Below are 17,289 nucleotides of genomic sequence, written 5' to 3' on the forward strand. Positions count from 1 at the left end.
AATGCAATCTTTGATGAAAAATGTCAACAAATATAATTCTTGGACTACGATAAAAAAATTTCAAATGTCACTGAAATATCTTTAAAAAAAATTGGAGTTCCCGTCATGGCTCAGCAGTTAATGAAACTGACTAGTATCCATCAGGACACAGGTTCAATCCCTGGCATCGCTCAGTGGGTTAAGGATCAGCATTGCTGTAAGCTGTGGTGTAGGTCACAGACACAGCTCGAATCCCATGTCGCTGTGGTTGTGTCGCAGGCTGGCAGCTGTAGCTCCAATTTGACACCTAGCCTGGGAACTTCCATATGCCTTGGGTGTGGCCCTAAAAAGACAAAATAAATAAATAAAAATTAAAAAATAAAAATAAAAATTCATGTTTTTGAGCTTATTACTAAAAATTCTTGGCTCCATTAAATAAATTTTTTCAGGGTTCTCTATAAATATTAAGTACCCTCAGTTTACTGTAAATATCAAGTTGATTTATGCAAGTTTAAAAGATTACAGACAGTTTGAATAAGGAAAAACCCAACTGACGTACCAATTTCTCAAGCTGGTTCTGTTTCTAGGGATTTAAAAAACTTAGCTTTTTAATTTTTAGAAAAGAATTCCATGAAGTTCCCACTGTGGCACAGTGGAAACGAACTGACTAGTACCCATGAGGATGCGGGTTTGATTCCTGGGCTTGCTTAGTGAGTGAAGGATCTAGCGTTGCCATGAGCTGTGGTGTAGGTCACAGACACATCTTGGATCCCATGTTGCTGAGGCATGGGCCAGCAGCTGCAGCTCTGATTTGACCCCTAGCCTGGGAACTTCCATATGCCGCAAGTGCGGCCCTAAAAAGCAAAAAATGAAAAAAGAAAGGAATTACATAGAAATATAATTTCTGATTTTACTTTTCCTTCAAATTACATTTCCTTTCACTTACCTAATGCTAGACAAATTCTCCTGCACTGTCAAATTATTATTTCACATATGAATAATAACCTGAAAAGTGTAAGAAGAATACGCAGAAAACAATCCCTATCAAGCAACCTACCTGGGGTGTTGCTCATGGCAGCAGTAGTACTGGCCAGCACAGGTGTGACAACTGGGGGGGGAATGCCCGCTGCCATGTCCAAAAGAGGTTGAATAATCTCGCTCTTAAATACATTATTTTTCTGCCATAAGTTTAATACTCTCACTATCTTACTCTAGAGGAAAAAAGAAAAACGACATTTTAAGAGTATCTGGTTCATCTTTAAATCTCTCATGTTACACCAACATATTTTCCAACTAGGTCTGAGCTAAATTAACATGCAAATTTTTGTATTTCTAACGAAGCATAAGGAAGTTACACACAAGAATGCGTCCTACCTTCTAACTTCTGATTTCTCTTAATATGTGGGCACTTAGAAAGTGTCTTCTATTTTTTGCTTTATACAAAAAAGGCTTTCAGGAGTTCCCATCATGGCACAGAGGAAACGGATCTGACTAGGAACCCTGAGGTTTCGTGTTCGGTCCCTGGCCTTGCTCAGTGGGTTAAGGATCTGGCGTTGCTGTGAGCTGTGGTGTACGTCGCAGACGGGCGGGCTTGGATCCTGCAATGCTGTGGCTGTTGCTTAGGCCAGCAGCTACAACTACGATTAGACCCCTAGCCTGGGAACCTCCATATGCTGCGAGTGCAGCCCTAAAATGACCAAAAAAAAGACAGAAAGACATAAATTAATTAATCAATGAGAAATATACAAATTCAAAGATGATTTGTTCATTTTAACTGATAGAAATCCAAGCCCAAACTAGAGAAACTTCTAAATCAAAGTATTTAAGTTACTTAAAAAAAGTTTATATATAAAATTTCAAGTAAGTTACTTTAGATGAGATTCTAAGGTATCTATCTGGGACTCGATGATAAATCACTTAAAAATTAGAAGCATTCTTTCTGCCTGTTTAGAATTATCAAATACCAAAGTTAATTAAATGAAAAAAATCTGTCATGAAGCATATCCAAAAATACTTAAAGAATCATGCAATATCTTTAGCTCCATATCCATCTATTATAATAAGACTTTTTTCCTCATTCAAGATTATATAATAGTCCTTAAAAATAAAAACCGCCTAATCTTGTGGTATGTGAGAGGAGGAAGAAGACCGTGGTGAGCTTTTGAAGTTTTGCGGCTCTTCCTTAGGGTGCACAGTTCTTCCGCTATTCTTACCTTTTCCTACAAAATCAATGTAGCAGTTGACGCTGACAGAAAAAGGACACTAAATTTCCAAGTCAGTATCCAACACACACAACTTTCTAATATCACTGAGCACCTATGAAGATCACAACACCTTTTTGTTCTCCCTCAGGATCCAAAGCTTCATTCTATGTAGTACAGACTATTTGTCCACTTAGATCTAGCAGACCTAATACTGTGGTTTCTGGCACTAAGAAATCTCTACCATAACAAAAGAATTTTGGTATGCGGTTAGTTATTTTCTACTAATTGCTTGGTAAATCCATTTTTCGTAGACACTAAGTAAGTAAATATCAGCTCATATCAAATAATCAAAATTCTGAACTGGCTATGTGTATAAATAAGCTTTTCATATAATTCCAGAAGCTTATGAGAGCCAGTTTCTGTAACACCAATTGGCTTAATAAATTAAAACGTAGCAAAATCAACTACATTTTTACATTGTTTAAGAAGAGTCTAATGAAAAAAAGGAACACGGATAATGCAATAACTAGGAGTAAATGATAACATAAAATGATAAATTAAATTAAGATAATCTGAAGACTCTCATTAACACCAAAAGGATAATTACTGTAGTGATTAAAAGGGGGGGGGTGTGACAGCATACCTTGTCATCTCCAGGGCAACGATATAAATTCTGGAAAGTGCTAATGATGTTATTACTAAATCTGGGTGCGAACACATCCTTTTCTTGACCAAACTGATGTCGAGACTGTCGTACAATGGAGTCAATAACGTAAAGCCCAGGTACCTTGTATTCTGGTTTACACTGATGAAAAAAGAGAAGAGTGGGAAGAGAAGCAAATGAATGAGGTTAAATTCTTGACAGACAAATGTCACCATAAATCCTACACAAACACAAAAACCCTGCTCACGCTGCGGTAGTGAACATTCAGACGCTGACTATTTCACAGAGTCTATCTCTGGAATGGCATTTGAAAGAATCTACTCTGGCTACTCCACACACTCAGACTGGCCCATCACCTAAGTTCCAAAACAGCACTGCATAACTGGCTTGAATGATAAAAAACAAAGGTAAAGTACTATTTTAATAACCAAAAAATGTGTTTAATGACTGTGAAAAGCCACATGGAAGGAAGGAGCAAATTCAGGAAAGAAAAGCTCTGGTAAAAGTATTGCAAACATGCCTTAGACTTCATCTGAAATAAATAACCAAAGGATTTCTGTATTAAGAAGGGAAAAAATGATATGGCAAATTATAACATTCTTAACATACCGAACCCAAAGTTTCATAACTTTGCTCAAATGCCACACCTATATGAAAGATAAGACACTACCATTATGATTCTAGGAATATATCCCATGAGAACATTTTTAGCTACTCCACTGATCAGTTTCTCAATCTTCTTATCCCTGACCCAATGGGAAGAATACGAAAGTCTCCTACTTTCCAGAGGACAATAAAGAATCCTTTTACTATCAAGCTCACTGCTTCAATTTTTTGCCATATCCAAAAGCATACAAAAACCTGCCTCCCAAACATATACTGATTAAAATGGAATTATGGTTAGATAATTCCTACCTATCTAAAAAGTAGGTTCCAATTTTGGGTGTAATGAGGTCAATATTTCACCCAAAGTAGTTTCAGGAAAATCATATATGGCACTAAGTCAAAACTGCATTCTTGAAAAACTTCTTGGCTATCAGAGGAACAGTGAGAAAAGGTTCCTCAGCCCACTTACAACACAAACATACATGTTTCCAAACAGAATTCAGCCAAGACAATGAGTGATTTCACTCTGCAAAAAGACACGAGGTCCCTTCAAATCCTTTTAAAGAATCTTCTTAAGGTTACTATTAAGAAAATGAAGAGATCTTCAGCACCCATTCACAAATATCTACTGCAGTGCTCTGGCCTTCAGTACTTAGGGATTCATGATAAAAGACGTTAACGCTGATGTTTGAACATTAAAGGTTTAGGGGTTTAGGTTTAATCTACCTAAAGGTTCAAAAATGTATGCTCTGTTGAAAGTTATTGTTTTAAAAGTCTGAAGCAGTTTTCACTCATATTCCCCCAAATCTAGCATATTTGTCCTTCAGTTCACATAGTAGCCAAGGCTATTTTCCTCTGACTACCATACATTCAAAGAAATATCTATCTAGCCAAGCGAATAATATATTCAGTAATGAAAACTTTTAAAATTTAATGAAAAGCCTGACATCTTTGTTAAAAATTACCTATTCCCAATGCCAAAAACATAGATAAAATAATCTGATATACAAAGTACTACTTTATAGAAATGATTATTCTGAGAGTAAAGCTGAACAGAATTTATAAGTTGTGGATAAGAGTTTTTAAAATTTAACTGAATGGTAAGTAATAGAAGAATCAAAGCAGTGAGTTTTTTAAAAAATAAATAACACTTTTTTTCTTTGATTTAGAATAAAAACTCTGATTATAAACTCACAATACATAAGCACCGTAAGTACACAAGACAAGAAATGAGCCTTTCTGGCTTATTGCAAAGATCCCAAAGCTTTAAAACTATGTTAGCAGTTTTAGTATTAAGCTATAAAGACTAAGGAAAAAACAACTTTCCTTACACAATACCTTACAAACCCTATATTAAGATGTTGTGAGACAGAATTTCCTTCGCTGAGTAGGTATTTTTATGTGTCTGCCACATAAAATGGCAAAAAACAAAGTTAAGTATTATTTAAATATTGTGAATGCTTTAAAATAACATTTGGTAAACTTGGCTAAGTCTCCAACTGGAAACTTGAGAGAATTAAGACAACAAATCTGAAATGTTTTTCAATCTCTTCTTCAAGTCCTATCAGTACTGAAAACACAGGAATTCCTAAGACTCTAATGTCATGCGGTATTTTTTATACTTTGAATAACAACTGTGACTTGTAGTTATAAAGCACTAAAGGTTGCTAACAGCAGCATTTAAGAAAAGAGGGCTGTCTCAGGACCCGGTTATACCTGACACCAAATCAACTGCCACAGTGAACAGGGGATGCTTCCAGGAGGAGGACGGGAAAAGAACCATTCTGAGGTAGCCAAGGCATTTAGTTCTTCATAAGGTCTTCCCTCAGGAGAAACTTTTCAACCAGAGACTAATTTGCTGGGATTTTATCAGAGCTTAACTGACCTGGGGGAAGAGAAATACCCAACTCCAGAAATACCCACTCTACCCATCCAGATCCTCTGAAGGGGGGTTTAAAAAACCCTGAAAAACACATGTGAAGTTCAGGGCCTATAGGTACAGACTCTATTAAAAAACAACTAAAAAAACGCAATTAATATCATACTTAATGGTGACAAACTACTTTTCTCACTAATATCAGGAAGAGGTGTGCAGGCCCTCTCTCACCACTGCTTTTCATCATATTAGAAGTCCCAGCTGATATAAGACAAGAAAAGGAAATGAAAGGTACATCAATTGGGAAGGAAGGTGCAACATGAACTGAACATATATAATACTCTTAGCAGAGCCTACAAGATCTTCACTGCTAACTTTGAAGCATTCTACACAGTATTTCTTAAAGAAGTAACATTTAACTACAGAAGGCAGAGATGCTACTACAAAGTAAGTGAAAAGATCAAGTGGCATTTTCTTCTAGATAGCAAACACACTTTTCCGTCATTTTCAAGACTTCCGATAATTCAACTTCTCTAAGTGAGGAACCTCAGAAATTCCACAATAGTTGTATTTCCACAACGTCTAAGCCAGAGAGGCTAATGGGGAATCACTAACTCTTCACACTCCGAGGGAGGGCCTTGGTAACAGAAAGCAGAGAAGAGGGGACTTTGTTCTTCACCGACATGGAGTGTCAGTGCACAAGTACAGGAGAAGGGAAATGATAAGCAAGGAAAAAATATTATACCAGTTCCTGACAAAACAAAGCTAGACAAATCCAAATTTAATAGCTTAGTAAAATATCTCAGGTTGAATTTGATGTGATAATACAGAATCTGAAGAAAAGTAACAGTAACTATAAAGCAACACAGTATTTCTTAGTTGGTAATAGGATACATTTTGTTTGAGGAACTAGAGAAATTGATTCTATTTGATAGTCCTTAAAAGTCTAAAAGACATCAAGAAACAAGTTTCAATGTTGGCTGGAATTTAACTTCTTGAATGAAGATGATTTACTAAAATCTCTCAAAAATAACCTTTAAGTAAGGCTCATTAGGTCAGAAAATTTTAAATCTAACAGTATCAAGCGCTGGTTAAGATGGGGGCCACATCTGGTAGCGGGAATGTGAATGAGTAGAATCCTTACAACATTATTTTGGTATTATCTAGCCAAGCTGAAATGCACAGCCTACAACCCAGCAATTCCACTCCCACAGAAATACCAGCTGCACCAGGATACGCATGTAAGGATGTTCCCAGCAGTACTGTTCACAATTCCAAAAACTAGAAAACCATAAACACATTCAATATCTGTTAACAGAATGAAAATGCTGCAGTTGGAATAATGGAATATATAAGCAATAAAAGAAACAAATACTGCTATGCTGACTGGGATGAATTCTAAACACATGATTTTAAAAAGTACACAGGAGTTCCCGTCGTGGCGCAGTGGTTAACGAATCCGACTAGGAACCATGAGGTTGTGGGTTCAATCCCTGCCCTTGCTCAGTGGGTTAAGGATCCGGCGTTGCCGTGAGCTGTGGTGTAGGTTGCAGACGCGGCTCGGATCCCGTGTTGCTGTGGCTCTGGCGTAGGCCGGCGGCTACAGCTCTGATTGGACCCCTAGCCTGGGAGCCTCCATATGCCGCGGGAGCGGCCCCAGAAATGGCAAAAGACAAAAAAAATAAAAAAATAAATAAAAAATAAAAATAAAAAAAATAAAAAGTACACAAAAGAATACACACTACAGGATTGTGTCTCAACAAAATTAAAATGTATGGAGTTCCTGCCATGGCTCAGAGACAACGAACCCGACCCGACTAGTATCCATGAGGATGTGGGTCCCATCCCTGGCCTCGCTCAGTGGGCTAAAGGACCCAGCACTGCCATGAGCTGTGGTGTAGGCCACAGACCTGGCTCGGATCCCGAGTTGCTGTGGCTGTGATGTGGGACTACAGCTCCAATTCAACCCCTAGCCTGAAAACTTCCATATACTGCAGGTGCGGCCCTAAAAAATATAATAAACAAATAAAAAGCAGGTTAAAGTGCTTGCTCAAGATTCCATATTTAAAAGTACAATACCAGGCAAGTTTGTAACTAACATAAAAGCCAGTTTGTTTACTTGGAAATGGATGTGATCAGGAAGAGGCATTTGGGGGGCTAAGGACGTTTAGTAAAAGTTCTAATTTTTTTTTTTTTTTTGGTCTTTTTAGGGCCACACCCATGGTATATGGATGTTCCCAGGCTAGGGGTTGAATTGGAGCTGGAGCTACAGTCCTACACCACAGCCACAGCAATGCCAGATCCGAGCCACATCTGTGACCTACACCACAGCTCATGGCAGCACAGGATCTTTAACCCACTGAGCAAGGCCAGGGATCGAACCTGTGTCCTTATGGATACTAGCTGGGTTCCTTACCATTGAGCCACAATGGGAACTCCTCAAAGTTCTATTTCTGAAAGTGAATGAGTTGCATAATTCTTCCCTTTATAAAAATTTACTATACAGGGGAGTTCCTGTCATGGTTCAGTGGTTAACAAAACCCAATTTGTATCCATGAGGATGAGAGTTCCATCCCTGGCCCTGCTCAGTGGTTAAGGATCCGACATTGCCATGAGCCGTGGTGTAGGTCGCAGACACAGCTCGGATCCTGTGGTGTAGGCTGGCAGCTTCAGCTCTGATTGGACCCCTAGCCTGGGAACCTCCATATGTCAAAGGTGCGGCCATAAAAGACCAAAAAAAAAAAAATTAGCTATACATACTATGTTTTCTGTACTTTTCTGTGATGTATATGTGTACATATATGTCACGACAAAAAAAATTAAACACCCTAAATTTCTCTAATAAAACACAAAAGACAAAAGCTTGCCTTAATGATTAACAACAACTAAGCCTAAGACACATTTGAGAAGCAAATTTAAGAGTACGGAACAAAGAACTGATCTAAAATATTCCCGGGCAGGAGTTCCCGTCATGGTGCAGTGGTTAACGAATCCAACTAGGAACCATGAGGTTGCGGGTTCGGTCCCTGCCCTTGCTCAGTGGGTTAAGGATCCGGCATTGCCGGGAGCTGTGGTGTAGGTCGCAGACGCGGCTCGGATCCTGAGTTGCTGTGGCTCTGGTGGAGGCCGGCAGCTTCAGCTCGGATTAGACCCCTAGCCTGGGAACCTCCATATGCCATGCGAGCGGCCTTAGAAAAGGCAAAAACACAAATTAATTAATTAAAACAAAATATTCCAGGGCAGAGGAATTTTAGTAAAAAGTTCATTAGGAAAGGTAAGAATCTGGAAATTTACTCCTTCTAAACTATCTGTGCCAAAGCCCACAAATCTCTGTGTTCTCCACACCGAAGGGTAAGGTACACCCACGAGAAGGTCCCCAAGTACAGGACGTCACAACCTGCATGAAGGGGTATGTGTGTGAGCAAGACAGCGGAAGTAAACCTAACAACTGTCTTTCCACATGGCTCTCATCCTTCCCCTGGGAAAACGCACAAGGGCAAAAGCATTAATGTACCAACCTTAATGAAGGTGATCATGTATTTCGGTTTCTCAAAAAGAAAAGGAAAACACACACACATTTATCTCCACTGTAAAAAGAACAGCCAACCACTGTGCGCACAAAACTACTAGATCGTTTCTGGAAAACCAAAAACTTTCACTACTATATCCTCTAGATCACTTGGCACAATTTTTTCACATTTTATTCACTGAGTAAAATTTTTGTTACATGAAAATAACTATAAATAAGCTACATTCCCTGCCATTCCTGATATAACACAGTAGGAAGTTTCAGGAAGGTAACAATAGTCAAAAGCTTATAAACTAAGGCAGTACTAGTTCATCGATAGATCATTATCAGAGCCCAGAAGATAAAATTTTTGCTGACCTTCTGATACCTAAGAGTAGCCACAGTGTCATACAATGCATCTGACTAAAAAAAGTATGCAGACTGTATCCAACTAAATAGTTTTGAGATATTCAATCCTATTCCACATGTAGTGGACAGATTTGTTGGCAGTAACTCATGCAAAAGGGTAAAATATTTCATATGGACAAAAGTAGACAAAACTCTACATATTTTTTTAGAATGTAGCTGAAGATTTAGCCTTTGAATTTCAGACCATCAAATAAAAACAGAATGATTAGCCACGGATGATAGAAAAGTCATCAAATCATGAGATCTCTGACTCTGCATAAAATTTCTTGTCTTTATGACTAAGGATAATTATTTATAGCCAAGACATGGAAGCAACCTAAGTGTCCACTGACAGATGAATGAATAAAGAAGACATGGTATGTATACATAATGGAATATTACTCAGCCATGAAAAAGAATGAAGTAATGTCATTTGCAATGTGACAGACCTAGAGATTATCATATTAAGTGAAGTCAGAGAAAGAAAAATATCATACATATCACTTACATGTGCAATATATAATAATACAAATGAACTTATTTACAAAACAGCAACAGACATACAGACATAAAAAACAAACTTACAGTTACCAAAAGGGAAGAGGGGAGGGATAAATTAGAGTTTGGGACTAAAATATACACACAGTATATATAAAATTATAACCAACAAGGACCTAGTGTAGCACAAGGGAAACTACACTCAATATCTTAGGTGGAGTTCCCGTCGTGGCTCAGCGGTTAACGAACCCAACTAGTATCTGTGAGGATGTGGGTTTGATCCCTGGCCTCCCTTAGTGGGTCGGGGATCTGGTGTTGTCGTGAGCTGTGGTACAGGTCACAGATGTGACTCAGACCCTGTGTTGCTGTAGCTGTGATGTAGGCCGGCAGCTGTAGCTCCGATTAGACCCCTAGCCTGGGAACCTCCAAATCCCTGGCCTTGCTCAGTGGGCTAAGGATCCAGTGTTGCCGTGAGCTGTGATGTAGGTTGCTGACACAGCTCAAATCCTGTGTGCAGCTCCGATTAGACATCTGGCCTGGGAACTTCCATAAGCTGTGGGTACGGTCCTAAAAAGACAAAAAAGAAAGAGAAAAAAGCACAGGACATTATATCTTTAATTACAGTATATTCAGCATATACATGGAAAATCATATACTTACTTTCTGAATGAATTTCTCAACACTCTGTACCACATGTTTATAGAACTAAAAAAAAAAGAAAAAAAGAAATGTGGTTTTAAATCTACTATGATTTTTCCTGCTAAACATGTGGCTTAACAAATCTTCAAAGGTCTATTAATGCAATTAACTTTAATCATAAATTTTCATATAACATAACTAGCTGTGACTAGTAAAGTGATTCTTGAGTTAAGTGTACTGTCAGTGTACCCAAAGTGTGTTACATTAACACAGACACAAAAGAATTCTATTATAGTCTTTAAGCAAGCAACTTTCACAAACAGGCTGACAAATCCTGGTGTTAAGACACTGGTAGATGTACATTCTTCCTTCCTAGAATGAAAAGTATAGATTTGCTATAGTAAAATTTTATTGACGAAAAATTAAATAACCGTCAACAAATAGCATTAATAAATGTGTGCGAGAGAGTGGTTTTCAACTTTATTATCTTCTTCAGTTTCTCCTGGAAAATGTAACTACAAGTATATATAACAAAATAGAGGTATATAATGTTCTAATGGGTCAGCCAAAATAAATCAATAGAAAATAAGTGAGCACACATATTAAAAATTTTAAATGGGCTACTCTCAATTGTGAGAAAACTTAGATTTAAGTTTTATAAACAATACTATGAATGACCCTGAAAAGGAATGAAATGAAGACTATAGCTAAACAAAAAGTATCTAGAATTTGTACATTATAAGTTTTAATATCGCAATGGCAACTGCATAATTAGCATATTTTCGTTTAAAAACTAGCCTGAACCATACTTCTATTTCTTATTCCATGAATTATACTTTTAAGAGACATCCCCCAAGACTGAAGACACACTAGAGTATTCCACTGAACTGCAGCATGAACTCCAATATTGGTAAAGTCAAAAACAAAAGAAAACCTCATTATTCAGATTCTCCAAATCAAAAGTCACAATAAAATTTCCTTACTATAAAGTAACAGTATACTCAACGATTTAAATTACTTGCGTAAAAAAAGTTAAAACTACTTAAAAGTTATTAGGTATTTTATAGGTAACTAAACATTTAAAATCAATATACAAAACACTAATTACACAGTGACTGGTTTTTATTAAGTAGTGATTTTTCTGGAAAATGCCTTGACAGTGCTTCTTGTTTCTAGTTACTTTATATATTACAGGTAATTCAGAGTAAAACAGCTTACTAAACACTAATTCAAAGTTTCACAGAGGGCTTCTTCCACTTCAGGCTACCAGAGGTACTGCTGACAGTGTGCAGTATTGGAGTTCCTGTTGTAGCGCAGTGGAAAACGAATCCAATGAGGAACCATGAGATTGTGGGTTCAATCCCTGGCCTTGCTCAGTGGGCTAAGGATCCAGCCTTGCCGTAAGCTGTGGTGTAGGCCACAAACATGGCTCGGATCTGCCGTTGCTGTGACTGTGGGGTAGGCTGGCAGCTGTATCTCCGATTCGACCCCTAAGCCTGGGAATCTCCATATGCCACGGGTGCGACCCCAAAAAAAAGAAAAAAGAAAAAAAAAAGACAGTGTGCAATGTTAACAAGCTCCCATCAAAATAATCATGCCTCCAAACACTGATAAAAAGTCAAGGACTTACTTGAATATGAAACACAGTGTCACCTAAATCTGATTCAAGTATCAATTTAGGTATGTATCAAATGCAGTTTAAAATAGTACAGTACTATTAAACAATTAGTCCCAACTCTTCAAAAATGTCAATGTCATGAAAAACAAAACAAAGCAACAAGAACAGGACAAATAAATGACAGGATCTTGACGAGATCCTGAAAATGCACGGGTGCAGGGGATAGCTACTGAAGTTAATATTGAGACACCTGGTAAATGAAAGTGTAGATTATATATTAGTACACTAATATATTATGTATTAATATGATAACGTGATTGTCATATAATACATTGTATATTAATATAATATCAGAGTGAAATTTCTTGCGTGTGATGTATATTATCATTATCATTGTTTTAGGACAAATTCAAGAATTTAGGGATTGCCATTCTGAATGAACTCTGAAACAAACTCTCAAATGATTTAGCCACAAAACCCCAAAACAGTGCATATGTGAGAGTGAGAATGTGAGAGAGAGAGAGAGAGAGAGAGCGCGTGTGTGTGTACAAATAAATCAAATGTAATAAGATGTTTGTTAACACATGGTGAATCTAAGGGGCTGTGTGTTGCTTATTGTAGTATTTTGCAACACGTTTGAATTTTCTTAAAAATAATTAAGAGTACCCATAAATCAAAATAGTATATCATGTTTAGACTCTGAGAGAAACTTGGGTTCAAATCTGGCTGTTTCTACTACTGTAAATTAGCTCTTAGACCCTTCCAACATCTGAAAAACGGAAATAATGTTAAGTACTTCTTAAAAAGTCTTCTAATTAAAATGCATTGTGTTCAACAAAAAGTTACACTAAATGCATCAATTATTTTCACTGAACAAAAGTGGTATGTTTGCACACTCTCAGGATCATGATCATAAAATTCAGATCACTATGTACAACAGTATAGTAAAGCACAAGAGCCCAACATTCTATACAGAACTTATGAAATACACTGAAAAATCTCTTCTTAGAAGAATCCTGTAGCTTAAATGTGTTCGCTGGTCACCGTCCTTATTCCCTCTTTGATTTTCTGCATTTAAATACAGGGATTTGAACTGTTTCTGGTAGATATTAATCACAAATTTGAAAACCAAGTTTTGGCTGTAAGAACACTGCAAAATCAACTATAAATCTAAATTTTCTCGGAGTGGTGATTCTCTGTAAAGAATCTGTTAAATCTAATAGATAATGCTGTTACTCAAAGACAATTTATTTAAATAATGGTGCTTCTATGGTTGATGTTCTTAGAGTAGGAAAATATATTACCAATATAATATCTATAGGTTAATACCTACTTAATTAAAAACAAGTAATTATTCTCAATTTTAACAACTCTACTGCAGCAGCGAGTCTCAGCTTTGGGGAGAAGAACCTTTTGAAGAGGTTATCTAAGGTTAACCTTCAAAAGTTTCTTAAAGTCAGAGTTCTCATCGTGGTGCAAGGGGAAAAAATCTGACTAGGAACCATGAGGTTGCGGGTTCGACCCATGGCCTCACTCAGTGAGTTAAGGATCTGGCATTGCCATGAGCTGTGGTGTAGGTTGCAGATGTGGCTCAGATCCAGCATTGCTATGGCTGGGGCGTAGGTGTAGCTCCGATTGGACCCCTAGCCTAGAAACTTCCACATGTGCAGGTGCAGCCCTAAAAAAGCAAAAAAAAAAAAAACCAAACCAAACCAAAAAAAAAACCTTGAAGTCAAATTTTATGCAAAATTTTGCATATACGTGTACTTCCCTAGAGAGAGTCCAACCTTTTCCTGAGATTTTCAGAAGCATCCATAAGTCAAAATCGGTTCAAAACTACTGTTTAAGAGCAATGGCTAAATACCTGTGGACTCTTCCCACAGTTTAAATGCCCTTCATGGGGTTCCCGTCGTGGCTCAGTGGTAATGAATCCAACTAGTATCCATGAGTACATGAGTTCAACCCCTGGCCTTGCTCAGTGGGTTAAGGATCCAGTGTTCCTGTGGGCTGTGGTGTAGATCACAGACACGGCTCAGATCTGGCATTGCTGTGGCTGTGGTGTAGGACAGCAGCCTCAGCTCTGATTTGACCGCTAGCCTGGGAACTTCCACACACCATGGGTAGGCCCTATAAAGAAAAAAAAAAATGTCCTTCATACAATGAAGTCCAATTATTTTTCATAATGGCCCCTAATCAATAAGAAAAAATTAATACATTAATTTTATTTGGAAACCTTTTCTTAACTCATGTTTCAAGATCTTGGAAAGTCAATGTGACAAATAACAGTGTTAATAAACACTTTGCTCACAAGGGGGCTCTATCTAAAATCTAACCTGAGACAAAGCAAGGGAAAATGATTGCCTTAAAGCTTATGAAAGAATATTTATCAAAATATTAAGTGTTTATCTCTAGGTGAGAGAGTCTGCACGTGATATTCTTTGTTTTGTGTTTTTCCCCTTGTACTGTACTAACTCTGTAAAAAGGAAGAAAATATATAATCTGTAAAAACTCTCTCTCTTTCAAAATAATGGTGTAGTATTTTCTTTTGAAAACACAAGAGCAAAATTTGTTACTCACCTTAATAGCTTTGATGGCTGCTTTAGTAATTTGGGTCATTTTTGCTTTAGAAATGGGTGGCTTATAGTCATTCAGGGAATACAACTGATGAAAAAGAAGAACAAAGCTTAAATACAACAACACTAATTGTCTTGAAGCAATTACATAAAATTATCAAACATTTCTATTTTTATACACTCAATGAAATAAAAGCATTGCTTTTCTTTTAAAAATCAAGTTCAACATTATTAGCCATCAAGCAAATACAGATCAAAACCGCAATGAGAAGATCCGTTTACACTTGCTTGCTTACCATCAGAAAGATAAGTGCTAGCAAGGACGTAAAGGAACTGGGACTCTTCCACACTGCTGATGGAAACGTAAAACAGTGCAGCAGCTTTGGAAAACAGTTTGGCAGTTCTTCAAAAAGTGAAATATAAAAATACGTAATATGACCCAGCAATTCCACTCTCAGGTACATACCCAACAGTTGCAAATACATTTTCATAAAAACTTGTACACAAATGGCCACTGGAGCATTATTCATAAAAAAATTCACTTAAAAAGTGGAAACCACGCAAATGTCCATCCAGTGAGGAATGGATAAACAAAATGGGTTCAATCTATTCGATCAAATATTAGTCATGAAAACGGAATGAAGTACTGACACATGCTACAAATGGATGAACCCTGAAAATATGTTAAGTTCAAAAGGCCGTATTGAAAAGACCGTATGTTACAGAACAGCATTTATTATGAAATGTCTAGAAAAGGTAAATCTACTGGTGATTAACTCAGCTATGGGTGTTAGGAGCAACGAGGCACGATAATAATGAGTACAGCACTTCTTTTTAGGGTGATAAAAATATTCTAAAATTGACGGTGATGATGACTGTACAACCATACTAAAAATCACTGAATTATATACTTTCAATTGGTTACTGACATGGTAAGTGCAATATAACTGTTTTTAGAAATCAAGAGCTTTAATGTTTAGCAATGATCCTCCTCCCTAAAATCTTCTGTTTTAAAATTTCTCATGTAAGCAAAGGATAGTAGTACTGATTAGAGAAAACAGTTAACGTAAGGTGGGGAAACTAGGCAAAAGACAACTAACTAAGCTTAAATGATACTGATGAAAAGTGATGCTAGGATCTTACCAATGCTCTAAGATATTAAATACAAGTCTGGAAACTAAGCTCTGGCCACTAGAACACTGCAAAAACAACCTGAACAGGCTTTAAAAGCAATTCAAACAGCATTCGATGGTTAATCAACTAGAGTCCTCTATAGTCTTAAATCCAACACCCCTTAATTACTGATTTCTATATCCTATAGATTTACTACCCAGTTTCCCCCTTTTTTGTCTCTTCTTCCTCCAGCAACTGCCAGGACCAAATTACCTTCACTCTCACATGGAGATGGCACGTCTATCTTTTCAAAACCTCGTGTGATCAAGTGACCGATATCCACTTCTTACCACCTTAAAAATTAGTAAGCTCAATGACTTCCCAGTCTTTGGGGAAACACAAAAATCTACACATACAATGCCCCTGCCTGGTCCGATTCCTGTCTACCTTTCCAGTCTCATCTCCCCTTCCCAGCTCTCTGCCCTAAGTATGACGGTCTTCTTTCAGTTCTCTACCACAGACTCTTAAAAATGGGTTTGTTCCCTCTATTTGGAATACAACCAGGGCCTCCCCACTAGTTACCTAATGAGAAAAGCCTTCCCTTCGTCTCCCCAACCAAAGCTATACCTCCTTTTATGCCCTCATTGTACTGTCATTCACTTTTGAAGCATTCAACACAGTAATCTGATACTTATTTGTATGCTTATTTAACTAATATTTGATTTTTAAAAGGACTGTCCCAAAGAATGACAATGACATCCATGAAACGAAGGATTTAAGCACCTTTAATGCAGTGTAAGTAAAAAGAGGTTAACTGTACACCAAGACCTGTCCAAGCTAAAATCAATCCAAGGAGAAGTCTAAGTCTTTCCCCTTTAAGTTCCCAAAGAAGTACCTGTCCGCTTGTTGATGGTACCGCCCAATCAGGGAAAGGACCTCACCAGAATCTTTAAGAGGTCACCTCTGTCAAAGTCATAGGAACTTTAATATACTCATGGCCTCAATTCCTATCTTTCTGTTTTAGAAAATCTAATGGTATGCCAGTCTACTCACCAGGTGCAAAATAGCAACAAGACATTCTATAGTGTTTACAGCAAGCGGTATAAAGCAAAGGTCAACTTCCCAGAATTTCTTAGTGGGCCCCAACTGGAGCCCATCTGAGATCCAGTCCTACTTTCGCTTAGTAGAGAATAATAAGCTCTAAGGACAGAAACCCTACCATTTTTGTTTAGGTTTTTTTTTCCCCCTATTGTCCAAACTGTATCCTAAGTGTCTGAAAGAGCATAGGAACTCATTAAGAATAAATTAAAATGAACAAATACATATGAGACAGCTTTGTACAAGCTGTTCACAGAAAGACCTGGATTTGAATTCCAACTACGTCATCTTATTACAAGTTGTTAAACCTCTGATCCTTAGTTTTCTCATTTACAAAATAGAAACAACACTCATTTCACAGAAACACTGCATATAAAGCTTTTAGAACACACTGAAGTCACTCCACACTTAGCCAAAATTAAAATCCTTTTCTTTGGTAGGTATTCTCCATTTAAATGAATAACACTTAAGTATCCATTAAACAGTTATTCATTCATGTACCTGA

At 37.3% G+C, this 17,289-nt stretch overlaps 1 protein-coding gene across 12 annotated transcripts in view; it reads right to left on the bottom strand.

Annotated features, from left to right (window-relative positions):
* Positions 1–17,289, bottom strand: part of SCAF8 (SR-related CTD associated factor 8) — a 234,328-nt gene that overhangs the window by 183,823 nt on the left and 33,216 nt on the right. For all 12 annotated transcript variants that reach the window (XR_002338279.1, XR_002338280.1, XM_021072026.1 and 9 more), the window contains 4 exons: positions 14,578–14,661; positions 10,404–10,448; positions 2,827–2,988; positions 1,037–1,190 (listed from right to left, as the gene is read on the bottom strand). Coding sequence is in view for 10 of the 12 variants with exons in the window: in XM_021072026.1 (XP_020927685.1) it covers positions 1,037–1,190; positions 2,827–2,988; positions 10,404–10,448; positions 14,578–14,661 (445 nt within the window). In the remaining 2 variants the exon portion in view is untranslated. The remainder of the gene's footprint in view (positions 1–1,036; positions 1,191–2,826; positions 2,989–10,403; positions 10,449–14,577; positions 14,662–17,289) is intronic.

This window comes from Sus scrofa, chromosome 1 (assembly GCF_000003025.6).
Source record: "Sus scrofa isolate TJ Tabasco breed Duroc chromosome 1, Sscrofa11.1, whole genome shotgun sequence".
NCBI classification, from domain to species: domain Eukaryota; kingdom Metazoa; phylum Chordata; class Mammalia; order Artiodactyla; family Suidae; genus Sus; species Sus scrofa.